Here is a 19775-nt window from a genome sequence, read left to right on the forward strand (position 1 = left end):
TGGTCAAAATCTCAAATATCCACTGAGCATCCTTGGGCCCAACACTCCCTGAATTAATAACCAGTACAGACTAAGTACCCGTCAAATGTTAGCTGAATTTAAAAGATAAATATGTTTATTAGTAGGGGTTTATACATCAAAATTGATGGCATAGATATAGGGTATTATCCCTACAAGAATATTTTCAGGAAGATAGAAAGATGTGGACAGAAAGGTGGATGTCAGACAAAGTTATTTGTAGCTATTTAATTCTCCTTCGTATTATGGTTAAAAAGATACTGCTCTCAGCTGTTGGAGTATTTTTCTAATAAAATGTAGTATTTATAGCTTTGGGGGAAGAAAATTTCTTTTAAAAAAAGAAAACGAAAACTTACAGTGTTATCTCAAAGTCAAGTAAAAAGGGAGTTTGGAATTACATGTGGTTTTGAGTGACCATTAAGTCTTCTAGGATTTATTAATTTGCCTTCCCAGCAATTTTGCTTTACCAATAATTTTTGCTTGCCTTCCCAATAATTTTAAATTTGATTAATGAAGACTTTCTGTAGCACCTGTAGCTCTGTAATGGTTAAGCATTGGCTGAAAGCTATGCAACACAATATAATGTTGGGTTTTATTTTTTAACCATAAGCAACCATCTTCCTCAAGGATATGGTTACATGAAGTTCAGAGTACTACCTACACTGATATTGGGTCAGTAAAAAATTAAACTTTCAACTTAGTGGGCACTGTGTCCATTTGATGACTCCTTCACTTCTTAGCAAGTAGCATTGACCACGATGATGTTGACTGTGACAATGGCAGAATGTTCTTAGAAAGCAAAGTTTTTTTCAAGAGTGTATAAAGAAATGTCCTGTCCAGGTCAGAGGTCTGTGTAATGGACATTGGACCAGCTGAGTAGTCTCTCTAAGCCACAGTGTGCTTATTAGACTCTTAAATGCCAGGCATTACAAAATGGGTATAATAATAGCCCAAATTATAGTAGCTAACATTTAATCCTCACCAAAATCATATGGAGATAGTACTTTAAGGAGTTGCCATGTCACAGGCAAGGGAACCAAGGCACAGAGACTTTAATGAATTGCCTAATGTCATTCAAGTTTTAGTGGCAAAGCCACAATTTCATCCAGACAGTCTGATTCCAGAAACTTCTCTATTCACTACTACGCTGTTGTTGAAAGTATCTTGATTTTGTAGTTATGCACTATTTGTTTTCCTATATTATTTATTCTGTTCATGACAGAATTAAGTTGTTAATGATCTTTGAGGAAATGCACATGAAAATGCTTAAGAAACCACTCAGTGCATTATGAATTTGTGTTGTTATTTATTGTATTTGTTCCATGCCATTAAACTTCTTTAATTCTTTCTTTTTAAAATTATATTGTTTGGGATTTTCATTCTTTGGTATTTTCATTTTCATTTGAAAAGTCTTGATATTTGCAAGGTCACGAATTTCTTCTTGCATTTCCTAATGCTCCAAGTGAATATAAATATTTCCTAAAATTGGAAACATACAATTCAATACTGTGATTTTTATATTAAATATTTTATACATAAAAATGTGTAATAGGTATAATTACAAACCACTTCTATTGCCCTTTTATTGTCTTTGTTATAAGTGTTCTCTTATTGCATGCACAAAAAAGAGCAAACAGCATTTTATAAAGATAAATTGAAAATACTCGTTCATGCTTGTTTTCGTAATAGTGTTCTCTAGTGTAGAAGCAACCATGTATTTTAAAAGGCTTATCCAATTTTGCTAATACCAGTTTGCTGCCAAATTCTACTAAGTATTAGAAATTTAAGCTTCTACTTTGAAAGTCAGGTTGCTCTTTGCGATTGAACGTTGTGAGTGTTCTAAGTGCGAGGGCCGCACACTCTTCCCCTTGAGCTAGAGAGCCTGGACTGTAGTTGCTGCTTCCTCCTCGCTGACTGCTGCTGCTACCTGCCTCCTCAATGTCTTTGGCTCTCTGTAAACCTGCAGCCAGAAAGGTATTTGAATTTTCCCTCTGTAGCACTTGCAAATCCAATTTTTATGTATAGCTAGCTTTTCCTCTGTCTACTTTGGGGGCCTGGTTTCTAGGAGGCCTGTAACTACGCCAGATCCGGCCTATGTAATGCTGTTTGTAATGAGAAATCTAAACAGGGAATGGCAGTGAGGCATGGCAGGAATGTGTTTCCATTGGAGAAGTCAGTGTAGAGAAAGAGTATAAGCAAAGCCGTGTCCAGAGGCCTTTTCAGCTGGCCGAGACGGAAACTAATGTTATTGTACACAGGCTCTTACCCTGCCAGCCCTTACAAATTTGCTTTCTCTCTCCCTTCCCCTCTTCTCGACTCCCCTCCCCCATTATCCCTCTTTCATCTATCCCTTCTCCTTCTCTTCCACCCTCTCTCTTTCTGTGGGCTCTGCCGACTGTTTGCTCAGGTGGACAGTGACACCGTTTGGAACGAGCTGCACTCGTCCGGTGCTGCACGCATGGCTGTGGGCTGTGTCATCGAGCTGGCTTCCAAAGTGGCCTCTGGAGAGCTGAAGGTGAGGTCTGGGTTGCATTAAGTGTGGGAAATCCAGAGAAGAAAATGAAACAGAGATGTTGTTGTTGGGGAATTGTGGGGAATATGGTGTGGTAATAAAAGGAAAGGGGTGGAGAGAAGAGGGCAGGGAGATGGCCACTAAGGTGTGATAATAACTAGTCTGTAGGTAGGTAGCAGCTGATCCTGTTCACAGGGCCTCTCTCCCCTTGGGAAAACTCTGTGGTCAGGGCTCGCTGGTGTTTTTAAAAGCATAAAAATGGTGAGTAAAGCTATGATCTAGGTTAAAAATACCCAGTATATACATATCTATCATGCCCTCCTGGGATTCTCTTTTGAAGCAATTTAAAAAATATGATTACTGAGTGCTATGTATAAGCTCAGAATACCACCCAGAGAGAGGTGTGGGGCGGGGGAGAAAGGTAAATACCAGACGGGAAGGATTGGGAGGAAGAAGGAAATTGTTGATTAGAGGGGTAATGATCCAGAGTATGTTTTTTCACGAAAGAACTTCAAAAATGGGCTATGCTTTATTGTTCTTTTCTTTTTACGGTCTCTTCTTTTCTACATCATGAAAAAGAACAATGTCCAAACCCCAGCTTTTCCTAGTCTAAACAATTTATAAAAGCCAGAGACCTGACAGACGTTGACATTTTATTTGGTATTTTTACAGTGCTATTTAAAGGTATGCCATGTGCGTCTTGAATGCAGTTGCCCCAATAAACTTTGTTGGTGCCAACATGGCTTTTTAATACACTACTTCACACACTTCATAATGAAATCTGGGTGGTGATTGATTTGGTATTTTTAACAATTACAGGGCTAAACAGCATAGGCATGGTGAGCTTTGTTAATCTAAAATAGAATCTAATTAGGACTATTTTTCTTTATATCTAATTCAGTCACACCTGACTGTTCCACTTGTGATTAAAAATACAGGGGAGGAATGTTCATTTTACAATACACTGTCTGTCCCAGAAGTCTTTGCCATAACACTTTAAAAAGAACCTACTTGAAAAATAATTTTGGTAAAGTAGGCTGTATTAAAATAAATGCATATTAAATATATATGTGTATATATATATACATATATATTAAAGATATATATAAGCCTTGTATGGTGTTGACATGATTAGTATCAGATGCTAATTGCTCATCTCTTGGGATTTATGGGGCCATTAGTATGGGGCTTACTACTCAGTCTTTATCTTTGGTAATGAGCTATTGAAGAGAAGAAAGGAATCAACCTTATGGAGAGTTTGGCTGTCTTTCAGTAACACTTCAGGAATAATTATTTCTGTTTAAGTATGTCGCTTGTAGCACTGGAATAAATTGACATTTTCAAAGAATAATATTTGAGGGTCTTATTTTCAAAGAATTTAAATGATAGACAATAGCCAGGCCACAATATTATAATTTTTAAAAGATGATGCTGGCACAGACCCACTTAATAACAACAATTTAAAAAATGATTATTTTAGCATTCACAATTTCTCATTGTTTTGTTTCTGTGGAAGTTTAATTAATTCAGAATCCTTATCAAGGAGAATGCCCATATATTGCACTCAAAATTATCATCATTATTAATCTCACAGAGTGCAGAATTGCCAAATGTATGTTTGAAGAGTGTTGAACAAAACCTAGTTCTATTTTTTAGGAGGTAGTCATTTAAATAATCAATTACAAAGTGTCAATAACATTTGGTATGGACATGCTGACCACCAGCTGTACTAACATTGATTATTTATGTTAAGAACCAGGATTCATACAAATGCTTTTCCTCCCCTTGGTTGAAAAAATCAGCAGGTAGTTAAAGAAGAAAAGAGGAGATAGAGGAAAAGCCAGCCTAAGAATCAAAAAGTCTTGGTATAGACTCTGCACTTAAAGGCTGTGTCATTTGTGGCAACTCACTTAACTTCGCTGAGCCTTAGTTTCTTACTCTGCAAAATCAGCAGGGTGGAACCAATAATGTTGAAGGTTGTGTTCAGTGCTGGCATTCTGGGCTATTTGCAAATGAAAAGTGTATCTGATTCTCAATCATACATACTGTGATATACCAAATAGTAGATATTCCAAAACTAATTTCAATTTACCTTAGTGTGTATTCCAGATTTTTCAGCTGGTTTATCTTTCTGATTGTTAAGCTCAAAGTAAAAGTCCAAGAGAGGCAGGAGGACCATAATAGAGGCAACAGTTCTGACAGATGAAAAGACTGAACCCCTTGTTTGCTAATAATCTGGGGAGGCCTATGGGAATGCCATGCAGGAAAGGCAGCAGTCACAAATAACTTGTGGCCCCAGGGAAGAACTGAGGTAAAGTGTTATGTTTAGGTACCTCTAGATAACCAAAAATGTTACTCGGTGTTTACTTGTCCCAGAATCCAATATGGTAGGGCTGGTACAGCTGCTGACCAGGACCATTAATAATCATGGAATCAATTCATTCAGATCGGGGATGAGAGATGTAAAAAGAGAAAACTTTAGTCTTTTGGTTTTTGTTTTCTTTGCATCTACATTTAGTTCTCATGTGTTGCACTGCATTCTCCCAGTAAATCAATCACTTAATGAAACAACAGTGGCATATTATAATATAGCATTTTGTGCAACTACACTCATTTTGCTTGGAAAATAGAGAAGTAAAGAGCTTTATTTCAAAGAGGGTAGGCCTGGATGGAATGCTGAACTGAGAGGTGGGAGACAGCTTGAGGGAGGTCACTGAACTCAGAGGATGGGTACCTACAAAATAAGAAATTTGCACAAAAAAGGACTATGCCAAAGACAAATTTGATTACTTGGATTTTTGTTTTATGCTGAACTTGATCATGACCACTGCCCTAATGTTCCACAGGTTCTGTCCATTCTTCACCTAGGTGTACTGATGGGCTGAAAGGATTAGAAGAATGAGTCAGGTGTAGGGAGTGGTCACATGTTGATGCTTAAATAGACCCTGTGCAGTAAACTGCAAAGGTAATTGGCATATATCTGGTGCTGAATAGATATGCTAAATGGAATTCTGTGGAAATTATGGAGACTTTCAAGTTTTCCAGGTTTTTCACCAGATATATTTAAAAACAAAACTATGCAAGGAAATTTCTCAAATCTTCAGATGCCCAAATTGGCTATTTCTCAGATTCTAGTACTAAGAAATACAGATATTCTGAAAATGGTGAAATGTTTAATGTATTAGAAACTATAGTTGGAAGAAGAGTTCTTTCAAAATTGTTTTGTTTTATGGGATAGTTAAGAAAGTAGGTCTAGGAATAGAAAGATCTCTAGAAAGATGAACATTTTTTCAAGTTATAAATGGTTAAATCATTGATTCAAATAATGGCACAAAATACGTTGTATACCTTAAATGTATACAATATTTGAATTATACCTCAATAACACTGGGAAAATGGTTCAATACTCACTAAGCTTTACTATGAGGACTCATTTTAGTGCAATTTTTACAGTGCTATAATGTTGTCATAAAAAAGTAAAACTTGCTTTAGCTGTCTGAAAATTTTTGTCAAAAAAATCCTACCTGATTATCTGAACAATAAATTGTTTTTTTTAATATTTGAATGGAAATTGTGATGTCATGTCATGTTGGTAATAATACCTGCTCTACACTGAGTTCCTACTATAGGCTGATCATTTTACATATAATTCACCATTCATCTCACAGTGGCCCTTCAAGTAAGTATAGCCAATAGGATATCAGCTCAGAGATACCAAGTACTTTTTTTAAGATCCTGAACTAAGTTTAATAAATGGCAAAGCCTGTAAATCTCACAATTCTCTATTCTCCTTTAACTACATTCTAAGGAATTTCTTATAGAGGTAGCATAAATATATAAGAAAAAAGGTTAAAGTGATCTCTTTCAAATGGTCTAGATCCTCCCTTTTCTTTGCTATGAAACATTTAATACATACAAAATAACGAGTTACATTAATAACTTTCAAAAACATAATAAATAAATACCTGTGAACCCTTCATCTAACTTAGGAAACAGTTCTTTGCTAACACTATTCAAGTTCTCTCAGCACTTAACCCTATCGTTTTGATCCAGAAGTAATCATTATCTATTGTTTTTTTAATTCTTCCTTGTCCTTTCTTTAATAGTTCTAATGATATGTTTTTGCCTTTATACACATGGAATCTTATCAGATGTATCAATCCTCAGATTTCTTTCCTGCAACTTAAAATCATGTTGTGAGGATTTATCCATATAGATTTATATAGTTGTGATCCATTCCTTTTCATTGCTGTAAAATATTCCCTTGTACCTTTATTTGTTTATTCATTCTTCTGTTGAACATTTTGGTTGTTTCCAGGTTTTTGCTCTTTTGAACAGTGCTGCTATGAACACTCTGGACATGCCTGCTGTTTCACTATGGCATAGCTAAGAGTAAAATGGCAAGCTCCTAGGCTAGAAACATAGGAAATTTTAGTAAGTGCTTCAAATAGAATTCCAAAGTCATTTGGCCACAATGACATCAGCAAAAATGGTTAGTTTAAACCTCTGAAAATTATTTTCTTCATAAAATAAGTGACAAAACTGGAAAAATTTATCAGGATTAATTTTTTAGAAACTCTGGAAACCAACCAAAATCTTGCAACAACTCAGGAAGCATGTATTCAAAACAAAACCAGCTGAAACTTGGTAAGAACAGTGAGCTTTGGGGTGTTTTAATTCACCCTATTCTCATCTTATCCTCCACAGCTCCGCAGTAGCATTAACAAATAACAGCCTGTGTTCTCAGTGAACACCGGTGACTTGGCAGTCTCCAGAGGGGGCAGGTGGGGTTAGAGCTTCTTCAAAGCCTCATTTCCAGAGAATTGTCATTATTTGGCATGTGTGGTGCTTTACTACAAGATCCACTTGCAAGGCTGTCTTTATTTGACCTGACTTGGAGCTCACCTGACAGCAGCCCTTTCCCAGAAGCATTTGTTGAAAAAAAATTAAAGGCAATTGATTAACTTCATGGTCAACAGAGGAGAAAACAATAAACTAACAAAAAGCTTCAAAGAAAAAACTGGGAATGAAGTGTGCAAGGGCTGTGAAAAGTCCCATCAGATTCCTAAGAACCCACAAAGCCACATGCATGATATGGCTGTGTTCATACCCAGGAAAGACCTGAGGAGGCTCTAAAATCTCATTTCAAGCTGACTGAGGCTCCGCTCAGACCAAGTGAAAGACCAAGTGAAAGCCAAGGTGTAGTTGTCAGCTGCCTGGCTGACTACTGAAAGTATATCCAGCACAGACACACACACACACACCCATGCACACACACACGGCTGCTTGAGAAAGGCTGGGGACTGTTGGTTCTAGGTATTTAAGGAAATTTCTGTCCAATCATTAACTAACTGCTAAATTAACCAAGCACAGACTTCAGTGCTATGCTCAACATAGAATAGATTTTACAGAATTAGTGCAGCAAAGTCAATAAACAAAACAGTAACAAATCCTGGGGAAGGATGAAAATCTGATTTCCAAAGTTGCGATGTTATATTGATTTTTAATTTTAATGCTCAGTTTTTAACATAAAATTATGAGACATTCAAAGCAACATATGAATCTATATGAAATAAAGAGCACCAGAAAAAGTAACCACATAAATGCATAAAAATGATAATATAATTGTATTTTGTGTTTCTAACTCTTTTTCTCCTCTCAAATTTAAAGCACAACTGCATAAAACAATAAGCATAAATCAGTGTTGATAGGCACATGGTCTATAAAGATGTAAACTGTATGACAATAACAGCACAAAGGAGAACATTAGGAATGGAGCTATAAAATAGCAAAACAATCCCAAATAAAAGCTTTGGGATACTATTGAAATTTGGATCTTGTCTAAACTAGATTGTTAGAAGTTAAGATGCTAATTATAATCCACTGGGCAACTGGTAATAACATAACTCAAAAGATACATGAAATGACAAGGAAATTAAATTGGTAGCATAGAGAATAGCTATTTAACTGAAAAGAAGGCAGTAATGGAGGAATCACTTTTGTCTATTGTTGGCATTTTCAGATTTTTAAATGTTTGCCAGTCTTGTGGGTATAAAACATCATGTTATAATGAATTTCTTTTATTAGGTATAGAGAAATCAATAGGTTATATCTGCTTAAACCTTTTGTTAATATTTCATAATTATCTCAAAGTTTTTTGTCCTCAATTATATTTGTATGATATTAATACAGCATTGTTAGCTTTTTTTCTCCTGGCATTTGCTTCATTCGTCATTTACTATCCCTTTTCTCTTAAACTTCATGGTAGAGCAATCTATCCCCTATAAATAGCTCATGGCTGGATTTTGTTTTCTACTTTGACTATATATTTTAATTGGGGAATTCAGTTCATTCTACTTATGATTGGCAGTATACACAAACGTGTTTCTATCCACAATAGTTTCTATCATTGCATGTTGTTTTTTTCTCTTTGCCCTACTTTTTTGTGTGTACTCTTTCCTTCATTTAGTCCTTGTTTGTTTTCAATTGAAAGTTTTTTCTCATTGAGTGTTACCTCTAGTTTTTTTTTAAATACACACATAATTCAATTTCAGTAGCTACCTTTTAAATTTAATGTTTAATAGATCCTAAACTGAATCACTCTCTTTATTCTCCTTACTAAAAAAAGAAGAACTTCAGAATATTTTAAAGGCAATTATCTTATCCTAACTTGTATGCTATTATGGTTCAGTACTTTAGCTTTATCTTTTTAAAAAATAATATCACTAATGAGACATTATTATACTGTTTTAAACCATCAGTGTGTCTTTCTATTTGCCGACATATTTGCCATTTTCCTTATTCATCATTTATCTTGGTATCTGAAATCTCCTTTCTGGGATTGTTTTCTTTCTTCCAGTGCATTTTTTAGAAGTTTCTGAACTGATGGTCTATCACTTCTTGTTTATCTATGACATCTTTTCCTCATTCTTTTATTTTATTAAGGTATCATTGATATACACTCTTATGAAGGTTTCACAAGAAAAACAATGTGGTTATTACATTCATCCTTATTATCAAGTCCCCCCCATACCCTATTGCAGTCACTGTCCATCAGTGTAGTAAGATACCACAGAGTGCCTATTTGTCTTCTCTGAACTGCAATCTTTCCCATGACTCCACACACACTATGTGCACCAATCACGATACCCCACAGTCCACTTCTCCCTCCCATCCCATCCATCCTCCCCCACACCTTCCCTTTGGTAACCACTAGTCCCTTCTTGGAGTCTGTGAGTCTGCCACTATTTTGTTCCTTCAATTTTGCTTTATTGTTATGTTCCACAAATGAGGGAAATCATTTGTTACTTATCTTTCTCTGTCTGACATTTTACTGAGCACAATACCCTCTAGCTTCATCCATGTTGTTGCAAATGGTATGATTTGTTTCTTTCTTTTAGATGAATAGTATTCCATTGTTTATATGTACCACCTCTTGTTTATCCATTCATCTAATGATGGACACTTAGGTTGCTTCCATTTCTTGGCTATTGTAAATAGTGCTGCAATAAACATAGGGGTGCATATGTCTTTTTGAATCTGAGAAGTTGTTTTCTTTGAGTAAATTCCTAGGAGTGGAATTCCTGAGTCAAATGGTATTTCTATTTTTAGTTTTTTGAGGAACCTCCATACTGCTTTCCACAATGGTTGAACTAGTTTACATTCGCACCAGCAGTGTAGGAGGGTTCTCCTTTCTCCGTATCCTTGCCAGCATTTGTTGTTCCTAGTCTTTTGTATGTTGGCCATCCTAACTGGTGTGAGATGATATCTCATTGTGGTTTTAATTTCATTTCCCTGATAATTTGTGATGTGGAGCATCTTTTTCATGTGCCTGTTGGACATCTGAATTTCTTCTTTGGAGAAGTGTCTGTTCATATCTTCCACCCTTTTTTCAAATGGGTTATTTGCTTTTTGGGTTTTTAGGCCTGTGAGTTCTTTATATATTTTAGATGTTAACCCTTTGTCGGATATGTTGTTTACAAATATATTCTTCCATACTGTAGGATGAGTTTTGTTCTGCTGATGGTGTCCTTTGCTTTGCATAAGTTTTTAGCTTGATGAAGTCCCATTTGCTCATTTTTTACTTTGTTTCCCTTGCCTGAGGAGATGTGTTCAGGAAAAAGTTGCTCATGTTTATATTCAAGAGATTTTTGCATATGTTTTCTTCTAAGAGTTTTATGGTTTCATGACTTACATTCAGGTCTGTGATCCATTTCAAGTTTACTTTTGTGTATGGGGTTATACAATAATCCAGTGTCATTCTCTTGCATGTAGCTGTCCAGTTTTGCCAACACCAAATGTTGAAGAGGCTGTCATTTTCCCATTGTATATCCATGGCTCCTTTGTCATATATTAATTGACCAAATATGCTTGGCTTTATATCTGGGCTCTCTAGTCTGTTCCATTGGTCTACAGGTGTCCATGAGTATGGGATGTGTTTCCATTTATTGGTATCTTTTTAAATTTATCTCATGAGTGACTTGTAGTTTTCAGAGTATAGGTCTTTCACTTCCTTGGTTAGATTTATTCCTAAATATTCTGTTTTTTTTGATGCAATTGGGAATGGAATTATTTTCCTGATTTCTGTTTCTGCTAGTTCAGCATTAGTGTATATGAATGCAACAGATTTCTGTGTATTAATTTTGTATCCTGCAACTTTGCTGAATTCAGATATTAGATCTTGTAGTTCTGGAGTGGATTCTTTAGGGTTTTATATGTACAATATCATGTCACCTGAAAACAGGGACAGTTTAACATTTTCCTTGTCAGTCTGAATGCCTTTTATTTCTTTGAGTTGTCCAATTGCCATGGCTAGGACTTCCAGAACTATGTTGAATAAAAGTGGGGAGAGTGGGCATCCTGGTCTTGTTCCCAATCTTAAAGGAAAAGCTTTTAGCTTCTCACTGTTAAGTATGATGTTGGTTGTAGGTTTGTCATATATGGCCTTTATTATGTTGAGGTACTTGCCCTCTATACCCATTTTGTTGAGAGTTTTTATCATGCATGGATGTTGAATTTTGTCGAATGTTTTTTCAGCATCTATGGAGATGATCATGTTGTTTTTGTCCTCCTTTTTGTGGATGTGGTGGATGATGTTGATGGAATTTGGAATATTGTACCATCCTTGTATCCCTGGAATAAGTCCTGTTTGATTATGATGAATGATCTTTTTGATGTGTTTTTGAATATGATTTACTAATATTTTGTTGATTATTTTTGCATGTATGTTCATCAGGGATATTGGTCTGTAATTTTCTTTTTTTGTGGTGTCTGTATGGTTTTAGTATTAGAGTGATGCTGGCCTCGTAGAATGAGTTTGGAATTATTCCCTCTTCTTCTTCTTTTTGGAAATCTTTAAGGAGGATGGATATTAGGTCTCCACTAAATGTTTGGTAAAATTCAGCAGTGAAACCATCTGTTCCAGGTGTTTTGTTCTTAGGTAGTTTTTTGATTACCAATTCAGTTTCCTTGCTGGTAATTAGTTTGTTCAGATTTTTTGTTTCTTCCTGGGTCTGCCTTGGAAGGTTGTGTTTTTCTAGAAAGTTGTCCATTTCTTAATAGGTTATCCAGTTTCTTAGCATGTAATTTTTCATAGTATTCTCTCATAATTCTCTGTATTTCTGTGGTGTCTGTAGTGATTTTTCCTTTCTCATTTCTGATTCTGTTTATGTGTGTAGACTCTCTTTTTTTCTTGATAAGTCTGGCTAGGGGGTTATTTATTTTGTTTATTTTCTCAAAGAAAGAGCTCCTACTTTCATCAATTCTATTGTTTTATTCTTCTCCATTTTATTTACTTCTGCTCTATTCTTTATTATATCCCTCCTTCTACTGACTTTGGGCCTCCTTTGTTCTTCTTTTCCTAGTTTCATTTATTGTGAGTTTAGACTGCTCATATGGGATTGTTCTTCTTTCCTGAGGTAGGCCTGTATTGCAATATACTTCCCTTTTAACATGGCCTTTGCTGCATCCCACAGACTTTGCAGTGTTGAATTATTGTTGTCATTTGTGTCCATATATTGCTTGATCTCTGTTTTTATTTGGTCATTGATCCATTGATTATTTATGAGCATGTTATTAAGCCTCCTTGTATTTGTGGGTTTTTTCATTTTCTTTGTATGATTTATTTCTACTTTCATACCTTTGTGGTCTGAGAAGCTGGTTTGTACAATTTCAATCTTTTTAAATTTACTGAGGCTCTTTTTGTGGCCTAGTATATGATCTATTCTGAAAATTGTTAGATGTGCACTTGAGAGGAATGTGTAGAGTTCTGTAGATGTGCATCTGCTCTAATGTATTTGTCAGTGCCTCTGTCTCCTTACTTATTTTCTGTCTGGCTGATCTGTCCTCTGGAGTGAGTGGTGAGATGAAGTCTCCTAAAATGAATGCATTGCATTCTGTTTCCTCCTTTAATTCTGTTAATATTTGTTTCACATATGTAAGTGATCCTGTGTTCAGTGCATATTTATTTATAATAGTTATATCCTCTTGTAGGACTGACCCCTTTATCATTATGTAATGTCCTTCTTCGTCTCTTGTTACTTTCTTTGTTTTGAAGACTATTTTGTCTGATATAAGTATTGCAACTCCTGCTTTTTTCTCCCCATTAGTTGCATGAAATATCTTTATCCATCCCTTTACTTTCAGTCTGTGTATGTCTTTGGGTTTGAAGTGAGTCTGTTGTAGGCAGCATATAGACAGGTCTTGTTTTTTTATCCATTCACTGACTCTATGTCTTTTGATTGGTCCATTCAGACCATTTACATTTAGGGTGATTATCAACAGGTATGTACTTTTTGACATTGCAGGCTTTAGATTCATGGTTACCAAAGGTGCAAGGGTAATTCCCTTAATATCTAACAGTCTAATTTAACTCACTTAGTATGATATTACAAACACAACCTGAAGTTCCTTTTTTTCCCTCATTTTTCTTCCTCCTCCTTTCTTTATATATTTGGTATCATGTTCTGTACTCTTTGTCTATCCCTTGATTAAGTTTGAGGGTAGTTGATTTGGTTGTGCTTCTGCTTAGTAATTAATTCTTCTACTTTCTTTAATGTGGTTTTGTTTCCCCTGGTGACAACTATTTGGCCTTAGGAACACTTATATCTATAACAGTTCCTCCAAAATACACTGTGGAGGTGGTTTGTGGGAGGTAAATTCTCTCAGCTTTTGCTTATCTGAAAATTGCTTAATCCCTCCTTCAAATTTAAATGATAACCTTGCCAGGTAGAGTATTCTTGGTTCAAGGCCCTTCTGTTTCATTGTATTAAATATGTCATACCACTCCCTTCTGGCCTGTAAGGTTTTATTGAGAAGTCTGATGATAGTCTGATGGATTTTCCTTTGTTTGTGATCTTTTTTCTCTCTCTTGCTTCTTTTAAAAGTCTGTCCTTATCCTTGATCTTTGCTATTTTAATTATTATATGTCTTGGTTTTGTCTTCCTTGGTGTCTTGTTGAGAGATCTTTGCACCTCCATGGCCTGAGAGACTATCTCCTTCCCCAGATTGGGGAAGTTTTCAGCAATTACCTTCTCAAAGACACTTTCTATCACGTTTTCTCTCTCTTTTTCTTCTGGTAACCCTATAATGCGAATATTGTTCCATTTGGATTGGTCGCACAGTTCTTTAAATATTCTTTCATTCCTAGAGATCCTTTTTTCTCTTTGTGCCTCAGCTTCTTTTTTATTCCTCCTCTCTAATTTCTATTCCATTTACTATCTTTTCTACTACATATAATCTGCTTTTAAATCCCTCCATTGTGTATTTCATTTCAGATATGAAATTTCTTAATGATTGAATCTCGATCCTAAATTTGTCCCTGAGTTCTTGAATATTTTTCTGTACATCCATGTGCATGTATGATTTTTATTTTGAACTCTCTTTCAGGAAGATTGGTGAGTTCAGTTTCACTTGGACCTTTTTCTGGTGTTTGTGAGATTTTGGTTTGATCCAGGTTCCTTTGATGTTTCATATTTCTATGTGGCCCTCTCTATTGCCCAGAAGCTCTCATCTCTGGAGCTGCTCAGTCCCTGGAGAGATGTCAAGGGTTTCAGGGGAGCAGTACTGGTGCCTGGGGGGAGGAAAGAGCTGTTTCCTCCTTCCCGGATGTAGTGCCTGTCTCCACTGTCAGAACCAGTGGGCCGAGCACACAGGTGTAAGCCTCTGTGCTTTGCATTTGTAGCTGCCATAGATGGGGCCTCCCTCTGGCTAGCCTGACACCAAGTAAGGGTCTGCTGTTTTGTGATCTGGTACCGGCAGGCCAGAAGGCAGGTGCAGCAGGCTGCATGTCACAGTGGGGGTCCTCGGAGCTGAGTAGCCGGCCGGGCGGATGGAGTACATGAAGCTCCTGAAAGTTCCCAAAGCGCGCCCCAGCAACCTTGTCCACCTATCCCTTCTCCCAAGCAGCAAGCTCCGTGCAATCCCTGCCCCTTCAGCAGCCCTCTCACTGCTAGGAAGCCTCTCAGACCACCTGCCTTTCCTTTGCCCCAAAGCAGCCAGATGTGGATCCCTGTCCTTCACAGATGGCTGGATTCTCAGTCTCTCCAAGTATTCCATCTGTCTTAGCTTTCCAACCCCACTAATTTCCAGAGCACCATGCAATGTAGGTTTGTGCTTACAAAGCAGATCTCCAGCACTGAGTGTTCAGCAGTCCTAGGATTTCACTCCCTCCCTGCTCTGTTTCTCTTCATCCCGCTAGTGAGCTGGGGTGGGCGAAGGGCTTGGGCCCCACTGAATCAAGGCTTCGGTACGTTACCCTGTTTTGTAAGCTGCAGACAAATGTATGCAGTTTGGTGTAGCCTTCTTTCCTGTTGCTTTTTTTGGGATTAGTTGTATTAACTATCTTTTCATATTATATGTGGTTTTGGGAGGAGTTCTCTGTCTCACCTCTCACACCACCACCTTTAATCCTATCCTCCCTTTCTCATCATTCTTGAAAGATAGTTCTGTTAAGTTCACATTTTAGGGTTGACAATTTCTCTTAACATTTTGAAGATCCTCCATGCTTTTCTGGCTTCCAGTTCTGATATGGAAAATATCAGTTGTCAATCTAATTATCATTTCTTATAGATATTGTGTCTTTTTTTATTACTTTTAATGTCTTCTTTTTGGTTTTAATATTCTGTATTTTGCTTCCCATGTGTCTAATAGTGGGTTTTGCTGAACCCAGCATTGTTTAAAATATATATTAGCAAAACCAAATTGAAAGCACCTCCACAGTGGTACTTTGTGATGTCACCTGCATCAGATTGAAAGTAACCTTGCTGATTTCAATTATTAATTATTCATTTATAGCAAAAATATTGATTAAGCATCTATTATGTGCCAAGAACTACTATAAATACTGAAAATTGCAAGAGAGGGAAATTAGGTGCTGTCATAGATAGCAAGGAAAAATAGATAAATACATAGACATTAGAATTAAGATGAAAATACATACTATAGTTAAAAAAGCATGAAAGAGATTTAATGGGAATCTGAGGGAGAGGGCTAGCTCTGTTACTTTATGCTTACAGGAAGATCTTGTGATAGGATGAGATCTGAGCAGAATGAAATAAGGGTAGAATCAATCATGCAAGGGGAAGAATATTCCATGCAAGAGAAAAAGCAAATATAGAATCTCTCTTGTAGGATGAATTAAATCTTGACTTGTTTAACAAACTGAAGGGCTGTGTGTCTGAATTTGAATTATCTGCAGAGAGGCTAGAAGGGATTGATGTTCAAGAGATAATCAAGGGCAAGAAAATGAAATACACACACACACACACGCATATACAGCATACACATGTATATGCATATCCAAGTAGCATTAAAAACTAAGTGTGTGTTTCCAGTATCTTTGGGAATAAGGATAGCCACCATATTATTTACTGATTATTATAAGGAAAGCTGCATTGCTGTTTCAAATACATTTTACCACCAGTCTGGCTTTTCTTAAAATGTTATACTGTCCATCAACATGGTACAACAAATTAGGTATGGAATGGAATAGTTGTGTTAACTCCAATTTTGACCAAGGTCCCAAGCTGAGAATAATGGACATAAATTATGTAAGACAGATACCACTTCAATGAATTAATTAAAAGACAGTCAAATAGGCCTGCAGTTATCTTTAGCTAATCTCATTTATGTAACAAAAGACTAGAGACATGATTAAAAGGACTTGGAATATTTTGGCTCCTCTGCACTGCTCCCTTCCTGTGCTTTCCCTCAACCGAAGCCAAATGTCTAAGAGATGGGGAAGGAGTCTAAGGAAATCACTTATGTCTACAAATGGGAGGAGTGGCTTTTCAGTCCTTAGCTTGATGCATGTTGAATTTCAGAAATTTGTAGGATCACTCTAGACTACAACCAGGGTGGGGTATGAGGGAATTCACTAGAGGTCCTGGAGTTTGTGAGCTATATGAAGATAGAGGAATGCCTGAGCTTGCCACCTGGAGAATGCAAGTGGAAAGCTGGCTGAAACTGCCATGTGGGCAGGTTAAAGAGAGAGAGGGGTGAAGAGCTGCAGTGAAACTTGACACTGTTGGTGTGGCAAGGTGTGTTTTCCCCTTATGGGCCAGTAGACACAGTGGATGGAAGCCAGGTTTGAATCATTTTGAAACCTCACCAAAGATGTCCACCTTGCAGGGCAAACCGCCCCTGCCCCTCTGCACTGCCCAGCAGAGTGAGATTAGAGAGATGAGAAGGAGCTGATGAGAAGGGCTTTCAAGGTCAGCCAATGAGTGCATTGTCCACATCAGTGAACTTTACAGACTAAAGGTCACTGACAGCACCTCTGAGGAACCTGTGAACATTCTCATGGAAGGGACAGCATTTTGATTCCTGCCGTGACAACGGGCTTTAGAGGCGCCAAAAAAGGTATCCAAATTGCACTGCTAATTCCAAGTCTTTTTCCTTTCTATTCTGCCACTCTCCAGAGCTGGAGGATTCATGATACGCATGAAAGTAGAAGAGCAAGAAAGAAAAAAGTATAAATATAAATTATATAGCATCCTCCCCCATCACACACAGATATGCATACCACATTTGCTCATTGCTGGTCCTTCATTCTGTGAGTCAGCAGGTTGGTGGGGGAAAGCTTTAAACTAGATGTGACATTAAAGAGTTGATTAGCCTGAGCTGGACTTTTTAGTATCTAATTGAAACTGTTCCTATACCTGAAAGTGACCTGAAAAATTGTGAAATATTATCAGATATAGACTAAAGATAAGTGCCAGGAAAAAAATAATACTGTTTTTTCCTAATTTGGCCCATTTAATACACCAGAGTGTTTGTTTACTATTGTTACTGTAATAAATTACCATAGCTTTGGTGGCTTAAGACAACATACATTTATTATTTTCAGTTTGGGAGGACAGAGGAACTGTGCAGGTCTCAGCACATCCCTGCTGACACCTTGGTTTTAGCCCAGTGAGACCTGTACAGTTACCGTGCTTATTAGCAGAATTCATTTCCATGTATGTGTGTAGGACTGAGGTCTCCATTTCTGGCTGGCTGTCAGCTGGGGGCTGCCCTTAGCTGCTAGGGGCCTCTCTCTGTTCTTTACTCATAGCTCCTACATATGGCATAGAACCCTTCCCAAGCTGTAATTTTTCCATCATTGTGTCTCTCTCTGACCACAGCTGGGAAAGACTCTGACCTTTTAAGGATGCATATAGTTTGAATGGGACCACCTGTATCATGCTGGATAACCATTTCCATTTCAAGGTCTTTGATTCTAATCATATCTAAAAAGTCTCTTTTGTCATTTAAGATAACCTTCACAGATTCTGAAGATTAGCATGTGAACATCTTTGAGGGGACTTACATTTGTTACAGTTACTCAAAATTCAAAATAGATTCCTTTGACATTTTCATTGTATATGGCTGTAATCTGTTTAGTAATCACTTGAGGTTTTCCAAAAACAGACATAAAATTGACTTTTATTCAGGATAGGATCTACATTGAATAGAATGTACATGTTTTCAAGGACATGATGTCTTTTGACAGGTGTCTGTACCTGGCTGCCACCGCAAGTTATAAAATACTTAAATCATCCTGGAAATTCCCTTACGTGCTTTTGTGGTCACTCTCCAGCACAGGCAAACACTGATCTGATTTTCTCATAATCACCTAATTTTTCTTATTATAGAACTTCATATATACAGCAGTATACAGTGTGTAGACTTTTCTGTGTGGATTTCAGTTAATGTTTTTGAGATACTTCCATGCTGTTGCATGTATCATTTAGCTAATAATGTTAACTTTTATTGCTGAGTAGTATTCTGCTTTATTATGCAATTTCTCGATCATTTCAGTTTTGGATGATTACGAATAAAGTTGCTATGAATATGTTTTTCCAGGTCAGTGGATGTGTTTTTATTTCTCATGAGTAAATGCTGAGGAGAGAGATACCTGTGTTACACGTTAAGTCTATGTACATAGCTTTAGAAGAAAATGACCAAAACTGTTCTCCAAAGTAATTACTATTTTATCTTTAGAAACACTTATTTTCTACAGATGACCTCTGTCCTATCTCACAGTGATAACTTGTGTCTGTGTTTTTCTCTGATGTGCCTAAATAGACATTTATCAATTTTATTGATTTCAAGGAGCCAGCCTTTGGTTTCATTAATATTCTTTATGTTTTTTCTGCTTCCAGTTTCACTGATTTGATTTTACTATTTTCTTTCCTTCTCCTTACATTGGGTTTTGTTTGCTCTTCTTTTTCTGTTTTTTAAAAATGGAAACTGAGGCCATAGACTTGAAACTGCTGACTTTAAAAAACAAAAGAGCTAGTTATTTTACCAGCAAAATGGGTTTATTCAGGAATAGCAGAGGAATTGTAACTCTGGCAAACCACAGGCAAGTTGGGAGAACAGAGGAGTGGGGCTTGCTTTCCTAGGGGAAGGAGGAAGCTGGAAGGGGCTGTTGCGCTGAGTTCTCCTCGGCTGGGCTATTTCCGGGCAAGGAGAGATTCTTCCTTCCTCCTGCTGGGGTATAGAAAGTAAGTTCTTTCTGTTGGGAATGAGGTATTCTTTTCTTACTGTGGGTGCCAGTGCATGAGAATTTCCCCTTCAGGGCTTCCCCACTACATTTTAAATGAGGTTTTATTTTTTTTCACAGAACTTTTCTTCTTTTTAATATGGGCATTAGTGCCCTAAGTTTCTTTCTTCTTATTATTACTATTTTTTTTAAAAAAAGTACATATAGTTAAGGTATATAAAATTGTGATTTTTGATATACACATATATGGTGAAATAA

General features: G+C 36.8%; 1 protein-coding gene across 1 annotated transcript in view; it reads left to right on the plus strand.

The window, feature by feature from the left end:
- Positions 1 to 19775, plus strand: part of HDAC9 (histone deacetylase 9) — a 930736-nt gene that overhangs the window by 688005 nt on the left and 222956 nt on the right. Inside the window, exon 20 of the mRNA XM_057504568.1 lies at positions 2426 to 2533. Coding sequence (XP_057360551.1) covers positions 2426 to 2533 — 108 coding nt within the window. The remainder of the gene's footprint in view (positions 1 to 2425; positions 2534 to 19775) is intronic.

Source organism: Manis pentadactyla, chromosome 7 (assembly GCF_030020395.1).
Source record: "Manis pentadactyla isolate mManPen7 chromosome 7, mManPen7.hap1, whole genome shotgun sequence".
Lineage (NCBI taxonomy): Eukaryota > Metazoa > Chordata > Mammalia > Pholidota > Manidae > Manis > Manis pentadactyla.